Below are 23138 nucleotides of genomic sequence, written 5' to 3'. Positions count from 1 at the left end.
CCCAGTCCTCGCTCCTCCTCTCCACCTCTCTAGGCATCTAAGCCCTCCCTGCTCGAACTTGACGTGTTCTGACAGGATGTTTTGGTCGCGGGACGGGGGGCTGATGATCCCATGTGCCTGGAGGCCTCTATCGCCCCCCGGGCGCAGGTGCGCAGGACCCCCCCTCCCCCCGGGTGCAGGTGTCTATGACGGTCCCTGTGCGCATGGCTTTCAACAGGATCTCGGCCTACCTGCTTCGAGGGGCCGCCAGTCTGCCACCACGGCTGTCCACCGCTAGTCTTGCGCTTGAGGCGGTCTCCTTCCCAGAGGTCGACGTGCCCATGGGGGCATTAGGAATGGAACCAGGTAGTGATGGGGAGGCCGCGACGCCGACAGCCGCAACGCCCGCCCCGGGCCCGGCAGTCGACCGCTCCTCTACCTGGTTCAGCCCTGGCGCGGCTCCCGCGACGTCAGCTCCTGCGGCAGTTCCTGCGTCCCCCCTACCGGTCGCTTGCCCTCCTGCAGTGGAGGAGGTGGACACGGTCTACGGCACCACTACACGAGGGTCCTCCACGGAGGGGCTTGAGGAGCTGGCAGTTGCCTTCTGCTCTGCCATGCAGAAGGAACCGTAGCAGCCTGTGATCCACGCCCAGGGGTCGACGCGCTAAGGCTCCAGCGTCGAACCCCTCAACACTGCATCGAAGTGGCCACATTGCTGCACTTGCTAAGGGAGGTCACACTTTGCTGCTCACTAGGGGGCAGAATGTTGTCATGTGCCAGTTGGGCTTGGTCGGGCGTGGTGAAGCCCTGGACTCGGCCGCCTTCCAGGAGTATCTCCACCTTTTCATCGTCGATCTCTCGGAGGAGCAATGCCTAGCCATAGAGGAGTTGTTAGGTGGCACGCTGGATGCAGCGATGTAGCGATGCATTTTGGAGGATGATGACCTTTTGGCGACTTCGAAGGAGCTTTTCACAGAGGAGCAAGGGGTTGATAGAACACGGCTGTCCGGAGCTAGTTGCTAGGTCGCTTTGCCAATGGTTGTAATGGATGAACATTTAGTAATTTGGAACATGCGGGGTTTAAACCGCCGTGCACGACGCACGGCGGTTCGAGAACTCGTGAGGTCGGAGAAAGTGTATTTTGTTTGTCATCTGGAAACTAAGCTTGATGTTGTTTGTAACAAACTGATGTTGGATATGTTATTGGATTTTGATTACTTCGCTCTCCCCGCTGTTCACACCCGTGGTGGGATCTTGGTCTCTTGGAATGTTAATGTCTAGTCGCTTTCCTCACCTATTATGGGCTCCCATTCACTATCCGTCAAGGTCGCTCCACGAGGATCACCCACCTCTTCTTGGTGGCTTACTATAGTTTATGGTCCTCAGGGAGACATGCCAAAGGCCGAGTTCCTCCAGGAACTACGTTCCCTCCGCACATCTCTGACTGGCTCGTGGGCTCTAGTGGGGACTTTAACCTAATCTACCAAGCTGCAGACAAAAATAATGGCCGCCTATCTCGGCGTATGATGGGTCGCTTTAGAAGATTTCTTAATGATCTCGAGCTTTCGGAGCTCCATCTAAACGGTCTCCTTCTCACTTGGAGCAATGAGCGAACACACCCAACATGGAGTGCATTGACAGAATGTTCATTTCCAACAAGTGGGAGGTGTTGTTTCCGCGCTCCTACCTGCAGGCACTCGCCCCCAGATGATCTGACCACGCCCCGCTGTTGCAACAATTTGACGACAGCTTTCACTCCTAAACGTCGTTTCCACTTCCGGGCCTTTTGGCTGCAATTTGGTGGCTATTTGGAGGCAGTCGAAGCAGCTTGGATAGGTCTGCGCCTAGTGGTGGACCCACTCCGCACAATCGACCACCTGCTTCGCGAGATAGCGAAGGGGCTGAAGCGATGGAGGGTCAAAGTGGTCGGCAGCATCCGCACACAGATTCAGGTTGCCAAGGAGGTCATCTTTCGGCTGGAGGCGGCGCAAGAGCACCGGTCGCTTTCCATGGCAGAGCATGCGCTAAGGCAGTTCCTAAAGAGGCGATTTCTAGGGCTCACATCCCTAGAGCGCACTTGTGGCGGATCCACTTCAGATCTACTTGGTTTAAACATGATTCAGCCGCCTGATACGCGACGCTCATACCGAAGCCGAGTAAATACGAAGTGCCATCGGATTTTCCTCCAATTTAACCACTTGAACAGGACCATTTTAGCAGACTCACATGAAGGTGAGCGGTTCCAAAGAGTACAACAAGTCCACCGAGTTAACAAATTAACCACTTAGCTTAGTTGCGAAAAGAACATCAGAGTCTTACAAGGTTTTCAGAAAGACAAAAGAAAATAAAACCACTAGCGGAAGCAATCGTCGGGGGTCGGACGTCCTGGTGAGGCCAGCCGGGACATCACTGATCCCTCTCCTCGCCGTCCGAGGAGGGATCCCACTCGACCGTCCAACCCGGAGGGAGCTGGAGCGGCCAAGTGCTAGCAGGAGAAGGGTCGGGAGCAGCAACTTCACCTGAAAAACAGGAGCCACAACAAGGCTGAGCTACTAAGCTCAACAAGACTTAACCGACAGGAGTAAAACTACTCCACCATTCTAGACATGCAGGGCTTTTTGGCTGAGGGGTTTGTCTGCCAAAAGCACTAAGTAAATCCCTATTTTCAAGTTTTAGCTCCGGTTCTAAGTTCATTAACCGGTCTAGGTTTTCAACCTATTCTAAGCAATCAGAGGACCAAACAAGATATGTATATATATCAACAAAACCATGTCATCATCAGATTCCTCATTTACTCAGGGTGACATAGCGATCAAGCAGTCTCAAACTGTGAGAGGCAGACGAATCGATTCGAGTTCTTTAACCATGCATGGTGAACCTAACCTCACGACATCCGTGCACCCGGAGGTCGCTTCCTGTGTCGGCCTTCCCCATCAATCCCCTAACCCGTGTCGGGCCCATTTCCTTTGGTGCAAGGTTCCACAGACCCGGCCTCTGCCGTTTTGTGACCACGCTTGCCACCACGTGCGACAACCAGCAGGGGAAACTCCATTCCAAGAACAATGGGGCGACCGCTCACGTCTAGGTTCAATCCGGTACTAGGCTTCCTCATCCCATACTAAGTATGAGGTTAGTACTTTCAAACACTTGATCACGAACACCACCACTGTCGGGCCTTAGCAAGTTTTCATAGACAGACAAGGCAACCATCCGACCACCAAAGAGTTACCCAAAACCCTGCCCCGTCCATCGTCCTTATAGTTGTAACAGAAGGGTAGACATCCAACTCCTACAACTCGCGAGTGATAGGGAATCACTCGGCTTTTACCGTCTCCTAGTTAAGCAAGCAGCTACTCAGTCCAACAGCTAGTGTTCAGATCATAGGAAACTAGGTCATGCATCTAGGGTTTCAAACAACTCCTATACGTAAATGCACAAGCATGTTTTAAGGAAGGCATGCGCAAGTTTGGAAAACAACACAGGATTTTCATGCAACCGAGGCTTGCCTTCGAGCAAGGGGGAAGAGAACTGCTCGACTTCGGGGGCGGCTTCGGCTTCTAGGGGCAGAAGCTCAGCTACAACTTCGTCTTCTGGCGCCGGGTGTAACTCGTAGAAGCCGTCGGCGAGGCACAACTCTACACGAATGCAATGCAAGAGTTAGCATAGACGGTTATTTCAACAGCAACACTTGCAAGCCTGAGCCCAGAAACTCGCGACAAAGAGCAGGAGGGTGTGGAGGTTCAAGGGAGCTGGTGGAGATCAACAGGTAAGGGTTGGAAAGGAACTTATGATCTGATCCTTGAACTAGAGGATGTGGTATACTAGGGATCCTCAGACGCAAGTGCTGAAGGGTTCCTAAGTTTTACACATACACCCTCAGGTTGAAGAAAAAGATCACAGCCGAGCCCTCGGGCGAGGCGGATAAGGGTCGGCGGAACAGATAGGGTCGGGCGAGACGGAACCGGGGTCGGGCGGATAAGAGGGGTCGGGCGAAGCGGACTGAGGTCGGCAGCTTACCTTCTTCCTACAAGGAAGGCTTGGGGTCGGGAAGAAGCAGACTTGGGTGGAGGGACTAAGGCTTTGAACAACGGCTAAGTCCGGCAGTGCTCCGGCGGCGGCGGTGCTTCTTGTGGATCACAAGTGAGCTTTTACGCAGCACGGAGGAGCAAGCGGCTGGGTGGCTTAGGGAAAACGGAGGGGAGCTGAGAGGAGAGTTTCTCAGGAACTTAGGGTGTGGCGCTAGGAGCTTGAGCAGGGAGCAAGAGAAATGGCGGAAGGCAGCAATGGCGGAGGGAACTCCGGCGGGCTCGCGCATTCCCTTTTATAGCGGCAGGGACGGGGGAAGGGAAGCGGCGCAGGAGCGAGAAGGGGAGCGGCGTGAAGGCCGGGGAGAAGCAATGGAGTGCTCTGCCGGGGCGGTGATTGAGCGACGGGGGCGGTGGTGCAGGACTTCGGAGATGACGCCAGCGGTCATTAGGCTCTAGCGTTAGGGCGGCGCAGGAGCGGGTATGCCGGTGGTTGAGATTTGGTGGAGGCGGGCGTCGCCATGCGGTAGATTTGATGGACGCGACCGGGTTAACGGCGCTAGAATCGAGGGCGCACAGGTGAGAAGACAGGCAGCCGCGGGCGCGCGGGCGAGCGCGGAGCAACAATTTGTCGGGCGGCCTCTGACAAGGCGGGGAAAGGAGCTGTCGCTGTCGTGGTCGGGGTTGGCGAAGGAGGAATCGTCGGGTAGCGAAGACCAGGCGGCGCGACTGTGTTCGAAGTGACGGAAAAGACGGGCGACATCGGGCTCTGCGGCCGGGATCTGGCGGTGTGATGATGGGCGCGGGAGGTGAGGCGCTGCAGAAAGGTTGCAGAGGGGCTTCCGCTGCCATTGGGGAAGGGGGCGCGAGAATCCATTCGGTCGCGGGTCAGAGACGAGGCTGAGCGGCGGGCGTCGGAGAAGATGAGCCACGCGGCGGGGAGACTCTGAAGCGGGCATGCAACTTGAGTGCGCCTGTCGCGGAAGATCTGGGGGAAAAAGATCTCGCGGGTCCGCTGGTCAGATAGAACGGATGTTTGGGAAAGACTCAGAAGGATCCGACGGTGGGCTGGTTTTGGCGGGGTCGGAACCGGAGCGAAGCGGGGAGGGGTCGGGTCTCAGGGGTCGGGACCGATCGGAAGATTGAACACTTAGGCGCGGAAAAACTCGATAGGTGATCAGGGGCTCGGATTAAGATTAACTGGGAAGATTTGGGGCCGGTCGTCACAGCACTATGGCGAGGCAGCGTTCTAGCATGCTATGGCTGCACAAAGGGGATGCGAATACTAAGTTCTTCCAATTGCGCACAAACCAAAGGAGGACAAAAAAATCACATAGCATCCCTACAGGTCGATGGAGTAACCCTGCTAAGTGAGGAGGACAAAGCCGAAGCAGCGTTTAACTACTATGAGGCAATCTTGGGCACTTGTCACAACAGAACTTTGGCGCTTGACTTCGGAGCCCTAGGGCTACCGCTGCTTGCTCTCTCGGAGTTGGGTCTTCCTTTCACTAAGGATGAGGTTTGGGAGGTCATTAAGGACCTCCCACTAGACAAGGCACCAAGGCCGGACGATTTCACTGGTCGCTTCTATAGGTCGGCATGGTTGATCATTAACGGTGACATGGTTAGGGCATTAGAGGCCCTTTCATCGATGGATTGTAGAAGTTTCCATCACCTTAATGAGGCGTTGCTTACTCTCCTACCTAAAAATGAGGATCCTATCGGATTGGGAGACTACCGTCCGATTAGTCTAATCCACAGCTTTGGGAAAATATTCTCCAAGGCACTTGCTAACCATTTTGCCCCTCATCTACACAACCTCATTTCACCTAACTAGAGTGCTTTCATCAAAGGTCGCCAGATTCAAGACAACTTCCACTATGTTTTGGGCACTGCAAAAGTGTTAGCAACAAAGAGGATACCGCGGATCATGTTCAAGATTGACCTCACCAAAGCTTGTGACTCAGTGAACTGGGTTTTCCTCCTTGAGTTGCTATCTGTGGTCGGCTGCCCAAGAACTTGGACTAAATGGATCTTGACTCTGCTTTACACTGCTAGTATGAAGGTGCTACTTAATGGTGTTCTGGGAAGGCGCATTTGTCATGGTCGCGGACTTAGGCAAGGGGATCCGCTTTCCCCTATGTTGTTTGTTCTTGTCATGGAATGTTTCAGCGCCATGATCAAGTTGGCCGAGGTTAGGGGCATGCTTCAACCACTTAGGCCGGCCACAATTAAGCAGAGAGTATCATTGTACGCGGATGATGTGGTCATTTTTCTTTCACCGATCGTGCGGGATCTCATACTCATTAGAGAGATCATGTCCTTGTTCCAGCAAGCCTCTAGTCTGGCAGCTAACTACACCAAAAGCAAGGTATTTCCGATACACTGCTCGGAGGACCAGATTCGAGTCGTCGTTGACACTTTGAGCTGCCAGGTCTCGGAGTTTCCTTGCACCTATCTGGGGGTGCCTCTATCAACCCACAAGCTGCCTAAATCAGTTATGCAGCCGATGGTCGAACAAAGCGCATCCCAGCTTGGAAGGGGAGGATGCTTAACAAAAGTGGTGGCTTAATCCTAGTTCAATCGACTCTGCACAATTCCAGTCCACATCCCCATGGTGACGAAGTCGCACCGTGGGCAATCCAAGCTATCGAAAAGCTCATTAGAGGCTTTCTTTGGTGCGGGACGGAAGTTGTCGCAGGGGGCAAGTGCACCATTGCTTGGGTAAACGTCTGCTGCCCTAAGGAGCTGGGAGGATTGGGAATCCCAAACCTCCAGCTTATGGGTTTAGCTTTGCAGGTGTGCTGGCTTTGGCTCGCAAGGACGGATGGTGACAAAACTTGGCCAGGTTACAACTTCAGAGTGGAGGGGTCGACCAAAGCATTCTTCGATGCCTCGGTAACTGTATAGGTCAGTGATGGTGCTCGCGCCCTTTTTTGGATGGATTGGTGGATCAATGGCTGCTCCATCAAACAATTGGCACCCTACCTCTAGCATGCAGTTCTGTCCCGTATCAAAAATTCCCGCACCGGGCGGGAAGGACTGATAGGAAGATGTTGGGTCCGTGACATTTCCCTTGCATGGACGGTGCAGGTCATGGTACAATATCTCCAAGTCTAGGATTTAATGCGCGCTCAACACTTGAGCTCAGACCCAGATAGATTCATCTAGAAATGGTCGCCTTTTGGGGATTTCTCTTCGGCTACGGCATACCGCGCCCTCTTTCTTGGTTGGTCTCAACTCTTAGGTGCAGGTCGCTAGAAGGTCCAAGCGTCGGGGAAATGTTGTTTCTTTGGCTGGCTAGTGCTTAATGGTTGCTGCTGGACTTCTAACAGTCTATGACGGCATGGCTTGCATGACAGGGACGAGTATGCTCTTTGCGCTCAAGAGGTCGAGGCCATGTATCACTTGCTCATGAGATGCGTGCATAGCCGTGAGACTTGGTTCTGTATTCTAGGATACTTTGGTCTTCAATGGTTGACATCTCAAGTCGAACTGCCATTCAGCGAGTGGTGGATGAAATGAGGAAAAGAGTAGCCAAGGTCCAGTGGAAAGGCTTTGATTCGCTTGTTTGGTTGGTCGCTTTGGAATGAACGGAATCGTCGGGTTCATGAGAGGGTGGCACTTCAACCTGTGACTTTGGCACCTTTGGTGTTGGAGGAGGCATGCCGCTAGGGTCGCACTAGGTTTGTTGGGATTCACTCTATGTTTCGGCTTAGGATCTAGTAGGTGTTTAGTTTTCTCCTTCTTCGTCTTGTTTATGTAAAGTCGGTGGGCTGCCGTTCTTCTTTTCTTGTGGCTCGGTTGGCCGCTTTGTAAATGCATTTTTCTCCTCTTTTTAATAAAAAATGTGCTATGCACGTCTTAAAAGAAGAAAGATACTGCACATAACAATAACCTTTGCTACCCTTTAGTTTTCACGGCGCTCCCCTGGTACAGTGGCATACCTGCAAGGCTGCAACCGCGCATCCACTCACGAAGCCCATTTATAATATTAAAAATTTCTAATAAAATAAATTTATCGCTCAGTTCTGCAAAATCAAACTACCCGTGCCGCTGAGCGCTATCGTGTAAATCAGACCAATCGGTCATGTATGTTTTGAAAGCTATTTCCCCTGGCTAAGGCTAAGTAGATATGTTTGTTCGATTGGGCCTTATGTTCCTAGGTTATGGGCCGAGAACGTCGTCCCACAAGATGAAGCTCAGTGCTTCTACACTTCTACAGCAGAGTCATAATAACTTGCCAAGTCTTTTGTGTGATCAGTTCAAAGAACACAAGATGACAAGATGCACTGTGAGCTCACATTCCTAACATGCGCATATGTTTATGTTATCCGTTAAAACCTGGGGGATACACTTCACACTGCCAAGAGAAGAGGTGTACCAATTTGGAGGATAGGAGCAGCAGACCGCTCTGGACTCTGGAGGGAAAAATAAGATGCAACAAAGCCAAATGAAAAAAAAAAAGGGCCCAGAGAAAAGAATGAAGAGGAGAAAATTATGCGCCCAAACCTTGTTCTGGTCGCACCGTTGGATCAACGTTGTTGTATCCAATCTCTAGCATCAAACCTTTGGGCAGCCATACCACTATGCATAAGGAATAAGCACACGGTGCGTGAAGGGTTGACCGATCGACGTTGGATCAGCGACATCTCATATGCTCTCACGATACATTGGATCAACGACATCTCGTATGCTCTCACGGTAGGTCGTTCTGCAGTACCTGAGGATATAGGATTTGCTTCAGGGTTGGACTCTAAACCGGTAGCCAGACAAGTTCGTATGGAGGTGATCGCCATCTGCGGAGTTCTCTTCCGCTTCTGCTTATAAAGCACTTTTCCTGGGCAGGTCGCATCTCCTGGGGGCGCAACAACTTTGGAAGGTTCAGGCTCCGAGTAAATGCAAGTTCTTCAGATGGCTCTTCTACATGGTCGTTGTTGGACTTCTAACTGTCTCCGTCGCCATGGGCTCTGTGACAAAGACGATTGTGCTCTATGTGCACAAGAGGTGGAAACTACAGATCATTTGCTCACCGGTTGTGTGCATAATTGGGAAACGTGGTTACGCACTCTTCCTTATGTGAACCTCCAAACATTAGTGCCCCGAGAGGAAGGTGCGGTCGCTTCATGGTGGCTACAATCTCGAAAGAGGGTGCCTAAACCATGTCGGAAAGAGTTTGATACTCTAGTTTGGTCGTTGTGGCGGGAACGGAACTGTCGGGTGCATGACCGATCCGCTCTACAACCGGTGGCGTTAGCTCCCACCATTCTGGAGGAGGCAAGGCTTCGAGCTTCGGCAGGCTTTGTGGGTTAGCCGGGCTATTAGCAATTAGGTGGTGAGTGTTGTTATTCTTGTTATTCGTGTTACTTCTTTCGAACCGTACGACTTCTTTTTTCTTCTTGCAAACAAACTCTCTTCTTCTTAATGAAAAATGTGCTCAGCACGTTCGATAAAAAAATTATGCGCCCAAAGCATATTGAGATGCTCATAACATGGCATATGCTTTTGGGACATAGACAGGACCCTACCGACTGCGAGCTACCAATCACGGATAAGAAACCAGATACGCATCCCTACTTGCAAGATAACTAGGCATCAGGAGTAAAACACGAAATAAATGCTGCTACAGATTAATTTGAGTTTCCGATCACCACCTGAAACCACTGAATTCTAGGACAATTCGTCGGCCTCGACTCACTCTCACCTTCGAAACTCGGCTCAAAATGGAACACAAGAAAGCACCTGGAGGCATTGCTTTCTTTTCTGTACTACTATGCTCAACAAAGCATCTCAAAACTTCTTTATAAAAGTTTACTAATACATCAGCAACGGAGGATCCATCGCAATGTCAGCAATGATCATTGATCTGCGACAGGGACTGAGCCTGAGCATATTGCCATATCCAAAGCAGAACTGAGGCTTCAAACGTATTGTTCACACGGGGGAAAGTAACAAAAGGTGCATGGGGCAAAGAGGTAGCCAGGCACACAGCTGGAAACAGAGAAGCAACTGATATTGAGCCACCCAGGGGAACCAGGTTCGTGAAATTGCATCCACCGAGTTTGGCACAAATAAATCAAGATACATTCACCTTTCCAAAATATAGGGATCAAGTTTTATGGCAGGTGCTGGCAAGATGCAGCAAGGCACTAGCATGATAAATAGCCAAGTTGGTAAGTAAATTCTGTTTGGACCATTCGCGGCTACATACAAGCAAAGCCGTTTCCTCATGTTCTGCCATGTTGCTTAAAACTTGAAAGAGTGACTGCTGCCACTGTGCACTCCGGTTCATAACTCCAAAAATGGAATATGAAATTCACCCCACAACTTTTTACATGATTAGGTTCACAAGCATTGCAAAAGTGAGCAAGAACAGACTCAGGTCCAGAAGTAAGATAGAAAGATGAACTGATATTCTGATAAGGAACACAAGAAGATTATAAACTAGAGATGGTAAACTAGAGTTCATAGAAATGATTTATAATGTTAGCTTGTTAATATCATATTTGATGACAGTCCCCTAAATGAAGCTCTTAAGTTCATAGTCCACAATACCAACAACTCCAGGAATGTCAAGTATTGCAGTCCATGCTCCAAGAGTAAAATACAGAAAATTCTCAAGGACAATTGTTAGCTTTAATATTACATTACTCTCAGAAGATTAAACAAATAAAAAGTTGTAGTACCCTTTTAGCAATCTAGAATTTTTATTTATTGTTGACATAATATGGCTGCTAAATCCTTTCTAACTATTTCCTCTAGAAAAAATACTAGTTGTTCAACTCCAATCACACCCCCATAATGAAAGCATAAACATGAATCTTACCAGAATGTGAAGGAATGATGTGTGCATCAATCAGCTTATGTCAACAAAATACGGATAAGACAAAGTAGGAATACACAACTTAAAACAATCTGCGTTACGAAGGACAACCAGTGCAGATTGTCGTTACACAACTTTTTTCCAACCATAGAGAGTAACGGCCCATGCAGATTGGCGGATAATATCCAAGCTGATTGGCCAAGATTTCAATAAAGGTAAAAACAAGTGGCACAAGTGCACCCTGTTAATTGTTGTGAATTGATATGGTATTTTCTCTGGTCTACAACAAATTCGAACAACAAATACTCAGACAAGTGGCACAGGTAATTCATATGGCACACGTTCAACCTTGTGGGCAATGATATAACAATGGCGGTTGATAAAACTGGTGCCATAACAAAGAGCTTCCTCTTCACAATTTCGGATGCAAGTAAGACAGTTGCATCGAGAGGACAAACGGTTGCATCAGCTATCACTCATTGCATTCGATGAAAATAAGAACATTCATGGTGGTCCACTATAATGAGAACATAATCACCACTGCAGTATCACTGATAAATGGGTAGTACTGATGCATTTCTCTAGGTTCTTGCTTTGAACTAACCAAAAATGTTAAAAATTCCAATTAGGCACAGAAAGCACATGGCAATTGAATTTCACAAAAGAAGCTACCTGCATTCCATGAGCTTCAGGAAAAGAGACGACATTGGGTTGCCAATCATCCATAGCTCAAGAACAAAATGCTTGCATATCGAGAGCACATTTCTCATTAGAATTCTGGTTTGAGTTATGCCCCATTGCCCCTCTCTTTTGTTCTAACAGACTGAACTAGATGAACTGACTTACCAAGAAAAACAGCAAGATACCTAAACAACTGGTATGGAAAGAGTTAGGAGAAAGGATTTACACAGCAGGGTGCAGGACCTCCACGTGCTGCCGGTTGAAACCCAACTAAATCCCCTGATCAAATTCTGCATCCAGAACCAGCAGCAGTCCCCAGACATCCAAGAATTGCAGTTTTGCAATCATGGCACTGGTCTTATTTCACGGAGACATGGTTGCTCTCCTTCTCCTCCTGGACCACCACATCATCGTCCTTATGGACCATCTCCCAGAAGAAATCAGTGAGGACAGTCTCGTATCCAGGCATCTTGGCGTAGCCCGGGAAGTAGTTGATGTCAATGACGAGATAGCGATCACCGGCGCGGACGTCCCGGATCATGTCAAAGTTGAAGAGTTGTAGGCCTAGCGCGTGGCGGAGGCCGCCCGCGATCTGGTTGACGAATGCGGCGGGCGGCATGACGGCGTCCTCGAGACTCTTTTCGCCGTAGTACTCCTCCGCGGTGCGCTCGGTGGGGAGGTTGGAGACCTGGGAGAAGGAGACGGATCCCTCGGCGGATGCGTCGTCCTCGGGGGACACGTCGGGCAGGCTGCGGCGCTTGACGCAGGTGACGTGGCCGCCGACGACGTAGACCTTGAAGATGACGCCGCCATGGTTGACGAACTCCTGGAGCACGAGCGGCGGGCGGAGCTTGCCGAGGCCCTCGCGGTGGTAGACGAGGGACATCTTGTGGGACTTGGCGGTGCCGTCCGCGACGAGGGGCTTGGCGATGAGCGGGAAGCGGAGCGCGGCGAGGAGGCCGGAGTCGGCGAGCGCGGCGGCGTCGTAGACGACGACCTGGCTGGGGATGCCGAAGGTGCGGTCCTTGTCGGCGGCGTGGTCGAGGTCGGAGACGACCTGGAGCATGGAGATGCGGTTGTGGAGGCGGTCGATGGCGTGGAGCGGGTCGACGACGGGCACGGCCGGGTGGCGCGCGGCGAAGGCCTCGAGCTGGGCGCGCCAGTCGTCGCCGTAGAGCTTGTGGATGAGGAGGTGGAAGGGGCCCTGCTCCGCCAGGGGCCGCGACGCATCCACGGGGACGAGGTCCATGCCCCGGGCCGCCGCGCGGGCCACCAGCGACGGCTGGATGAAGCTCTGCTGCTTCTTCGGCGCCAGCGCGTACCCGATGGCGTAGCGCGGCGTGGGGTGGGTGTCGCCGGAGGAGGGGTCGGCGGCAGCGGCAGCGGCGGCGTCGGAGGCCATGGGGTCGGGTTCGGGAGGAATCGATCGATGGAGATCGAAATTTGTTGGAATTAGGTAGCGATGGATAAAGGGGCAGGATTAAAAGCGAGCAAAGCTGCGACACGGATGTGATGCCTTGTCTTTTATAAGCAACCCCCACCGCTCGCCTTTCGGTTTTCGCTTTGCAGCGCCCCCTGTGGACCGGGTTCTCTCTGGACTTGGTTCACCTACTACTACTCCGGTGAACAACAAACATCGTACTGTGCTAAACTACTGTAACCTCTCTGGACCATTGTGGATGTTGAGGATTTGAAAGCCATAAAAATGGTGATGATCAATCAATCGTATACGCGTGATGTTTTTTCAAAGAGTAAAGTGCATGGTGAGCTTTTAAACTTGTCCGGTTGTATCACCTAGGTTCTCATACTCTTAGAATGCATATCTATCTTTCTAAATTTAGGCTCGGGTATCCATATACTTTCAAAATGCATATTTAATCCGTTAGACTTAGCTTCAGGTGTCATCTAGGTCTATATACTCTCTAAAAGCATTTTCATCTCACTTAAATTGATAAAAAATACTTTTACATAGATGTAATTTAATTATGGTTAAATAAAGTGAATTTCAGCTCAACATGTGTGAAAAATATTGTTGTGCTGAATCCAGAAAGATTGATGACCTTTTACTTCGAAGGCAATATCTTAACTAGCATTACAAACGTGCTCTATCATTCTTAGAAGATTGTTCAAATTTGAGTAATAACTCGGAGTTGCACTCAAGGATTTATAAGATAAATTATTGGATGAATATTGGAAGAAGCTAAAGGGACAATTAAACAAGTCATGAAATGTGCGCCAATGAAAGTTGTGGCTTGCTCGAAAGCATAAAATTTGGTCTTATAATAGTTTATTAGTGGGATGACACTGCATTTCAAGAGTTTAGGGACTATATGACACACGAAGCCTAGTTTAGGAAGTAAGATCTGCATTTTGAGAGTATAAGGATCTGCATTTTGAGCCCAAGTTTAAGGAGCTAGATATGCATTTTGAGAGTAAAGAGACCTAGGTGACACAGCTAGATAAGTTTAAGGACCAGTCATGCACTTTACTCTTTTTCAAAACATAAAAAAAGTATAGTCGTTTAAGTCTTTTGTTAACTTAAGTTATGGTAGTACACAAATTATTAATTTTTTCCTTATAAAAGGGCAAAAGCCATTGTGAGAAGTTTGGCAAGGTTTGTGTTGTCCTCATCAGTAGGTATTTTATAGGGGACGGAAACAAACTCTATGCTAACAATAAATGAAATCTTTTCTACCATTTAACTACAAAGTATATGTGTAGGAGATTATAGATAGTTAGCATTGTTAATATCTGCAACAGAAGATAGGTTGGAGAAGCATATTCTAATATGGTACGGTAGTCAAGGTAATGCTCAATCTACATCGTAGCAACATCAGCAAAACGCCTCCATAGCATCTATAGATATAGGATCGGACGCCTAACATAACGTGTAGCACATCGCCTGCAATGGAAATCTAGAGCCAACTAATGGACGAAGGTGACAAGGATTTCCATTAAGAAATTCTCAAAGAAACGCCCTAGCCTCGTAAACCCATCAAAATATATAGGGTGAATTTCGTCAAGGCAACGCTCTTCGCATTCTAACCCAATGGATGGCAGTGACAGCGGGCGAATAGCTCTCAAACGTTCCCAACTCCTCTCATATATACATTACTTAAAATCCTAATGAACCAAAACCATCTGAGTCTATCGGATCTCATCCGGTTGGGCCCTAGGCAAATAATCGGTTAGGAACGAGAGAGGGAGATTGAGATTTAGAGTGTGTTTGGTTGGTTGTATCATTTGATTCATGTATGAAATGATTCAAAATAATAATGATCTTTTTGTTTGGTTGGGTGAATTGGACCAACTCATCTAGGATGAGGTCATCCCATTAAAGTGAACTATATTGTACAAGCAAATTGGTTGAACCACCCCATACAGGATCATCCATGCGTGTATCATGTGATGCATGCAATCAAACACACAATTAATGACTCACAAATGGCAAATATGAACGTGGGCGCCAAATGGCACCATGGATGTTGAGTGGTTAGTATCCATTCTCAGAGAAGTACTGATAAGGAGTTTTCATTAGATCATTAGTCAACTTGTGGGGTCAGTGTAAGCAAGGGTACACGAGTGGAGAGTGAAGTATCATCACACCTGGTTCTGTCTAGTTACGTGCGTGGACGTGGTCCATCTTGGCTTGCCGTGGTCCCTGATTCGGTGGACGGAGTTGGGTGCGATCAGGTGAGGTTTGAGGCCGGACGCCTCGCTGCAGCGATCACGTGGCGCCCCCCGCCTGCGCTCTCCGGCGTCCGGACGGACGCCCTCCTCTGCGCCTGCGCCGCACCGGACGGACGGCTGCTGATGGCGCGCCTCCCTGGGCCACGTCTGACGTCTCTCTCTCGAGGCCCGTGCACGGAGCGCCACCCCACCGCCGTCTGCCCGTCCAGACGGGGGGGTGTGGTGGAGGAAGGTGCCGGCCGCCACGCGCGCGGGCGCTACAGCTCCACGTTGCCATGTCGCGCGCACGTGCACCACGCCCACGGGCCACGCCAGCCTGGCCAGCCCTCCAGGGCCCACGGAATCCCCCGCCTCCATCACACTCACAAAGGCCAGATCAAAGAATCTCCTCAGCTCGTTTTTTTATCTCGAGAGGAATCTAATCAAAACCAAAAGAAGATGGGGGGAGGAAAAGGCACCATCTGGTGGAGGCACGACTGGTGATAATGGAGCGTTTTGATGATAAACAACATTGTAAATGGACGATGTGGGACCTGCAGGGTGACCTGCGCAGGAAGGTACGGGAGGAAGATTGGGGAATCTTGAGCAAGTTGATCAATGGAGGCCGCCGGATTCTTCATTCTTCGCGGCTGCCAGTGCTTGTGCTCGCCAATTGGGCCATTGGTTCCTTTGATTTCGATGCTATTATTCCAGCAAACTCGCGTGCAGGCCAGTAGTAATTGATGCGTTTTATTTTCCCTTTTTGTGATGGACTGAATGCATCTATTCCTTTTGAAATCTAGTCAGCATTTGTAGGGCTAGTTTATACATGCTGGCTTGTTTTCTTTTCTTTTATTTTTGGAGCAACACATGCTGACTTGCTGAGTGAGTTGCTTTGCTTGTGCTCGCCATGGTGGCACCTGGCAAGGAAGGAGGACACTTTTCAGAGGCTGGAAAGAGCCCGTGGGACCGTCCGAGTCGCAAGGGCCATCTTCACTATATGGGCCAATGGACGGAACAGAATAGTTGGGAGGATATAAGCCCACGGGCCATTTGTGAAAAAAAAGCCCATGGACTCTGAAGAAGGATTTCCCTTGCGTGGAAACCTTTGCTTTGTGGGCCTTGAAATGGTGACGCCATATAGCATCATCAAGCATGTGTTTTTGCTCCCCCCCCCCAAAAAAAAAAAAAAATTCAAACACTTACCAACTCGACAACAACACGTTTACCCTTGGCTCATCTTTTTTACGTTTCTTATCGGAACATACAGAATGAATAGATTAGCTAGTGTGAATATGTTCAGGACTTTTTTTTTTTTGCCAGAAACGTAGAATGGACGATGCAATTAACTGTACGCCGCCTGTACCTAAATTGGCCAATTTTCAGATGCGAGTATAGGACAAGAGGGGGCAATATCGTGCCTGCGAGGCAGCATCCATGATGGGGTGGTGAATGGCGTGGACTGGGACAGCTGAGCGAAAGAGGTAGGGATGATCCGAGAAGTGAGGTGTGCGTGCGTCACTGTATGTGTATACATACGCATCCATTTGATGGCAAAATTTTATTGCACATAGAGTATTGACGTATTGCAGAGCTCTATGTGGTATCCCGGAAATTTGGGTCCTGGAAAGGTGAGGCATAAATTGGAGAATAAATTGCGCAGGAGCAGCTCACCCCCGCACCCCGCAGCATGCGCTTGGTTTGGTCATGTGCCGCGGCGGCCCTGCTACAGGGTAGGTGCACGCGATCCAACTTGCTTGGCTAATTGGTACTGTACCTTCGTTTTGCTGGAGCAGCAACACGTAGGTGCATCGGGCAAATTGATAAAACGATCCAACGCATGGCATTTTACTTGCATCGAGACGGTAATCAGGCTACAAAGCACGCTTCAACATACATCATGCAGTTGTCGTATACAGTATGATTCATCGAGGAAGCTCCTCAGTTCGATCGAAGCAGCAGGAAGCATGAGATCAAGAGCTGAAATGGTACAGTGACTTCTGCTAGCTAGATCTGTAAGTTCTGTTATTCATCATCAAGCTAGGTAGTAATTAGTACAAGGTCGCTCTATACATACTATGTCAATACTAATAATTAAAGAGAAAATGGAGCCCTCGTCGCAGCCTCGCCGACGGCCTGACTGATGAGGCGATGTGCATCTCCGGGGAGCTGCCGTTTCGCCGCCACCATCGTCTCATTTGACGTCGCCGTCGATATGGAAGCATCTCTGCACTGGATCCGGTCCGCCGTCCTCCTATGTACAGTACAGTACAAAACAGTAGTAGATCGGTAAGCAGGTAAACACCCAGTCCCGCCGCGCGCGGATCCATCCGATCAGCACGCGGGCACCAGCGCCGGGGAGTCGCACGACGCCGCAACCACCGTGCTTATTTCGGTGGTGGCCGCCGGCGCCGCCTCGTCGTCGTCTTCTTCGGCGTCCCACAGGAAGCTGGCGTACGATCCCAGCACGTAGCTGCACACAACCATACCAATTACTCTTATTAGTAATGGATCGATAAATGAATGAGCTCGACACGCTGGGCCTGCACGGCGCGTACAAATCCGCGGACAAATCGACGCGTACTCACTCACCAGTCATCCGGCGCGGCCTGCACGGCGCGCTCGAAGTACGCCTCGGCGCGGTCCTTCTCCTGGTTCGCTTCCCAGATGACGCGGCCGTAGAGGCTGAGCAGGTCGGCGTCGCCGGGGCACGCCAGCAGCGCGCGCGCGTAGCACCCCTCGGCGCCGGCGAGGTCGCCCTCCACCTCGTGCAGGTACTTGCCGTAGTTGCGCAGGAGCAGCGGGTTCTCGGGGTCCAGCAGCAGCACGCGGCGGTAGTACTCGCCCATGTCGCAGCCGCTGCCCTGCCCGCCGCTTCCTCCACGGCCCCCGCTGCCATCGCCGGGGCTGTTGCCGTCCCCGCCGGCGCCGGCGCCGTCGAGGAGGCGGTCGAGGCCCGCCGGCGCCTTACTGTCGTACCCTTCCTCGTCGTTGGCCTCGAGGATGGCCGGGATCGGGGTGTGGTGGCGGAGGACGGCGGATCTCGCGAAGGAGGCGAGGTCGGCGTCGGACCTGGCGCGGCGGAGCGGGAGGAGCGCGCGCGGCGACGCGGCGGCGGCGGAGGAGAGCGGGCAGAGGTGCGGGGACGGCGGGAACCTGGCGGTGCGGGAGCGAGGGAGGCGGTTGGCGGAGAGGGAGGCGGAGCGGGTCAGGCGGGGGGAGGTGGCTTCCATCGCTTGTCGGATGTCGTCAGGCGGCGGGGCCGATTGATCGATGGGCTGGCTCTTCTGCGATGGTTTCTCTCCCTCGTCGGTTGCGTTGTTTTATAGGAGGGGAGGAACGAGGATGGGTTGGGCATGTGACGGCGAGATTGACGGCGTCGGCTACTGGGGTCAGGTCGAGGTCATGTGGGACGGCGAGGCGAGGAGGGAGATAAGAGAGACCAGGCTAGCAGAGGGAGCGGAGGAGCACGTGAAGCGGGGGGACACGTGTTGGGGCCGCCGGCGACGGGGAAGTCGCGCGACTCACGAGACAGACGACGATGACGACGACGCTTCTTCGGCGGCCGTGCGGTGCGGTGCACTGCATCGCATCGGTGTCAACAAGCCGCTGCTTGCTCGCTCTTGCTGCAGATGGTATTGGGCCGGGCCGCCGCTGGTTTCCCGGCTTCACCGCGGCCGCGCGGTCGGTCCCCCCAAGCAGATGATGGATCGAGCCGCAAAACGGCAAAAAGGCTGGCTAGAAGACAAATCTGCCTCAATTTCGTAGGTCATGGAACGTAGGAAAAACCTCCGTACGAGCGTGCACGGTGCACCACTGCTAGCTGTGTACAGTACGTGTGTCAGTATGTATGTGCACGTCACGCCAAGATTGGCTAGCTAGCTGTTGCGAGCGTGGCGGCACACAGCATGGGCATGCCCATGCACATCGACAAAGCATCGTATCCACGGGTAAAAATAACTACAAAAATACAGGTACACATGGTGCATTATTGCAGGGAAACAGCAATGGAGCCGCAGTGCAAATACGTGCGGAGGAACGGACGGCCCCGAGCGCTCGCAATTGCGGCGCATGCAAGTCCAACCAGGCGGGAATATTAATAATGCATGGCTGCGCTGCAGCTCGTGTCCAAATCGATGGGTGGCCCGGGGTCGGGTCGAGGTCGACCACATGGTGACGTCATGGGGTCCTGTTCACCGAACCCAGCCAGCAGTCGCTCGATGGAGACGGCTGATGGCTGCATGCATACGTGTGCACTGTGCTAGTGCACGCTGCGCGGGCCGAGCTAGCAGCACACATCGATTAGGTAGCTTTAGCTAGTTGATGGATGGGTGCATTACCTTTCCCTATCGATCCTAGACGCAAGCTGACAAAGCACTTGTTCGATCTTCTTCGTGCCCATTGGCCAGGCCGAGTACACATCGATCGATCTACTGGATCCATCCGTCGATGCACATACGGCGGCGATGGTGATCGAATTGGATTATTGAATGGAAAAAAAGATGCTCTAACACTATGAAATGTACGCGGACGGGCAGTATGTTTTTTACTTAATTTCCGGTGGCGCCGCTAAAAATACTCCTACGTGAGAGGCAAATGATGGCCCGGGTAAACCTCGGACCTTTACCATATCAGACAAACTAGCCTAGGGACCAGCTCCAGCCAGTACACGTCCTGCGGTCAGCCGAGCCTAGCTACCACAGGTGAGCCGTACCGGCGTGCCCGTACCGTTAGTAGTGCGTACAGCTGTGCAAGCCCTTTCTTTAGGACTGGAGAATTTGCATGCGGGACACGTACGTACGTGACGTGGTGGTACTCTCTCTCTCTCTGGGGGATCAACTAGAGTGGTTGGTTGGTGGGGTCATGTGGGTTTTCCACTGGCTCCTATATTGTAATGAAGTGCATGTCTCCAAGAAAGTTGACAGAATAGCTAGCGCACTGAATCCATCATCTTCTCTTATATATTTTCATTTCTTCTTTTTTTTAAAGTTATCCCTTCATTTCTGTCTCTCAAGAAAATTCTTCTTATCCCTTCATTAAGAAAAAAAATGAGAACCTTCGTACGGTCATATGCATGCAGTACCTGCAGCGGTGGCACTGGCAAGTAATAGGTCAAAAAGCGTGCGCTGCGGTTTTCTATCGTGCCTCAGTGTCTCGTGCATTGCAGCCCCGATAAGCATGGGGAGGTAGGCCTTCTCCAACCACAAGAGACAAGAGACAGCTGATAGCTCGTCGAGGATGAGGGTAGTAGGGTACCCATAGTCCAACCGAACAGGATATTGATCGATTCTGACAGGTGGTCCCACCGATCATGCCGTGCAGGTTAAAGCATGATGTTCCGTGAAGCACAAACTTAGAGACCGGGCGAACCGATTCAGCTCGAATATTATAGGATACTTGTTGTAAACCGACTCAAATTGATTTCCTTATAATAAACGACTAGGTAGGATTAGATTCTATCCGACTTGTAACTCTAGGTCGTCAGCTTATATAATGCGGCTAGGGACACCCCCAAGGCAACTCAACCCAATAAACGTTAACTCTTCGCACCTGCGATCTGCAATACAAACCACCAGAACATAGGACGTAGGGTATTACTCTCCGGAGGTCCGAACCTGTCTAAACCTTGCATCTCTGTGTTACCATTCGAGTTCTTGGTCTTGCGATCTCCCTCACCTACAAATCTACCACTTGGGCACCCTCTAAGTAGACTGTCGGTCACTAAATCCGACAGTTGGCGCGCTAGGTAGGGGTGATCCCGTGATCCTCCCCAGCGAACTCGATGGCATCTTGCCCCAGCGTCATCTTCCTCAACAACATGAAGCCCACCCACCCACACCCTTCGATCTAATCACGGGGTCAGCATCTGCGTCCTACGGCGAGCTTGATAGCAGTAATCGTCGAAAGATCGGACCGAGCGTCGCGTAGCGTCATGCGTGCGTCATCAGTGACGGCCTCATGGCAATTACGTGCGGAAGACGGGGCAACTGCCAAGGCTGCCGCCACCATGTTTGCTATCTTCACTCTGCGATCATGGTCGTCTTCATGCAGCTAAGAGAAATTAATCTACAAGAAGCCTAGGTGAACAGGGAATATCCTCTTTATTCTACTTTTCTTTCCATATATAATATCCTATCTTGTGTGTTTGGCGGCAAGATTTATTCTAATCTGTTATTGAGCTAACGTCTAAGCAGCACGGATACGGATACGCGTATCGGTATCGGAAGGATACGGATACGCGGATACGGCAATTTCTTAAATAACCCGATACGCGGATACGTTTTAACTATTTTATTAATAAATAGATAACAATGCATATTAAATTGCAAAATAGATATTCAAGTTCAACAGAGAGACATTTAAGGTCTATTACACTCAGAATAACATGATAGCAGGATTTTATTTAGGAAATTAATAAAAGGTAGTAGCAAACTAGCAATATAGGATAAGGATAGCATCAAGCCATCAACATCAAGCTTCTTCCTCGACTTCCTCATTCTCCTCCACACTTTCAACCTCAAGATCACCCAATCCAAATGATATAGTCTGCAAGTCAGGCTCATCAATGGAGAGGTCAGCAACTTCAAGAAGACCTACACCACTAAGGGAATCAAAAGAATCTCCTCCAACATCCCACATCCTTGTCTCTCATGTCTTGTATGCATCAGTTCTTCTTGACAAATGCCTCAGATTTGAGTGCACAAAGACCAAATCGTCAGCCCGCTCAGGAGTTAAGGCATTTCTCTTGACACTATGGATGAAGCTATATGTGCTCCAATTTCTTTCACAGCAAGAAGAGGAGGCCGGTTGGCTCAGCAATTTTAAGGCCAAACTCATCAATAGAGGGACAGATTGTCCATGATTTGTCCACCAAGTCATTGGGGAAACAACCCATCTATCATGTATAGGATCAGGATCATTGAATTCTTCTGAACAACTAGAAAACCTTGAATATTCTTCGTTTACTTTAGCCAACTCTTGCAGTATGCGAAAGAACTTCTTGAAGCAAGTCATCCTCATTTGTGATACCTCCTTATCCTTGTGGGGGGTAGTCGACCAGCACCTTCTTCAAGCCACTTGTTGCTGTAAAATCTGCATTTGGCAATTTAGCATTACAATTTAGAACATGAGCAACTAAAAAAATAAAGGGCAAAGAATCTGAATTCTGAAATGTATAGTGTATAGTGTTACCTTGGATTGAGTGAATGAGCCAAACAATGTAGTGGATTATTGCCTTTTGTCCACCTAGCAATCAATATATCATGAATAACAGAGTAGAGGTCTGACTCCTCATTTGGTTCCTTCCCTTCATACAGATATATCTCTTTCTTCACTTTCTCAATCATTGAATCCCACATCTCATAGATTAAGTGAAGACATGGGGTGTCGGTGTCCGCAAAGCGTATCATATCATAGATAGGAGTAGTGATCCTAAGAATGTAATCTACATTGCCCCACCAGACATCACTTAGTATTTTTTCCTTTACATGTTGGGCAGTTGAAGCATCCTCTTTGTAGATGCTCCATTTGTCACTAATCACCATGTGTTGGAGAGCTGCTTTTACCTCAACAAACCGTTTTAGCATACACACAACCGATGCAAATCTTGTTTCAGCAATAGAAAGCAACTTCAAATGGCTGAACTCATTGAACATGGAAAGACGCATGCCATGATTCATTATGAAATTCTTGATCATACTAGCCTCAACTTTAACATCATGTATAAATTCTTGTTGTCCCCAAACATGCATATCCTCATCAGTAGGTGTCCTTGGCAGTTTAGGTTCACATATATTTTTCATAGCAAGGTTGAGAGTATGCACTACACAAGGTGTCCAAAATATGTGATCATTTTCAGCTTCAATTAAAAGACCCGCACCTTTGCAGTTTGCAGCATTATCTGTGATGATTTGTACCACATTTTGTCGACCTACTTCATCAATAATAGCCCTCAACTTCTC

General features: G+C 50.1%; 2 protein-coding genes across 2 annotated transcripts; both read right to left on the bottom strand.

The window, feature by feature from the left end:
- Positions 1 to 11552: 11552 nt before the first annotated feature.
- Positions 11553 to 13011, bottom strand: LOC117835850 (inositol-tetrakisphosphate 1-kinase 1). Its single transcript, XM_034715164.2, has one exon. It carries the CDS (start codon positions 12908 to 12910, stop codon positions 11867 to 11869), a length of 1044 nt encoding a protein of 347 aa, XP_034571055.1. The 5' UTR covers positions 12911 to 13011; the 3' UTR covers positions 11553 to 11866.
- Positions 13012 to 17175: 4164 nt separating this feature from the next.
- LOC117836423 (uncharacterized) lies at positions 17176 to 18591 on the bottom strand. Its single transcript, XM_034715846.2, has 2 exons — positions 17770 to 18591; positions 17176 to 17650 (listed from the first exon to the last, which is right to left on the bottom strand). Exons 1-2 carry the CDS (start codon positions 18408 to 18410, stop codon positions 17512 to 17514), a joined length of 780 nt encoding a protein of 259 aa, XP_034571737.1. The 5' UTR covers positions 18411 to 18591; the 3' UTR covers positions 17176 to 17511.
- Positions 18592 to 23138: the final 4547 nt, after the last annotated feature.

The sequence above is a fragment of the Setaria viridis genome, chromosome 9, assembly GCF_005286985.2.
Source record: "Setaria viridis chromosome 9, Setaria_viridis_v4.0, whole genome shotgun sequence".
Classification (NCBI taxonomy): domain Eukaryota; kingdom Viridiplantae; phylum Streptophyta; class Magnoliopsida; order Poales; family Poaceae; genus Setaria; species Setaria viridis.
Note: the sequence above shows the minus strand (reverse complement) of the source record. Positions and strands in the feature narration are given on the sequence as shown.

Bases quoted from the DNA above. Each gene is read 5' to 3' on its own strand.
- LOC117835850 (XM_034715164.2), bottom strand. From the start codon at position 12,910: ATGGCCTCCGACGCCGCCGCTGCCGCTGCCGCCGACCCCTCCTCCGGC.
- LOC117836423 (XM_034715846.2), bottom strand. From the start codon at position 18,410: ATGGAAGCCACCTCCCCCCGCCTGACCCGCTCCGCCTCCCTCTCCGCC. The intron at 17,651-17,769 runs GTGAGTGAGTAC...GGTTGTGTGCAG, and splicing joins CAGGCCGCGCCGGATGACTG to CTACGTGCTGGGATCGTACG.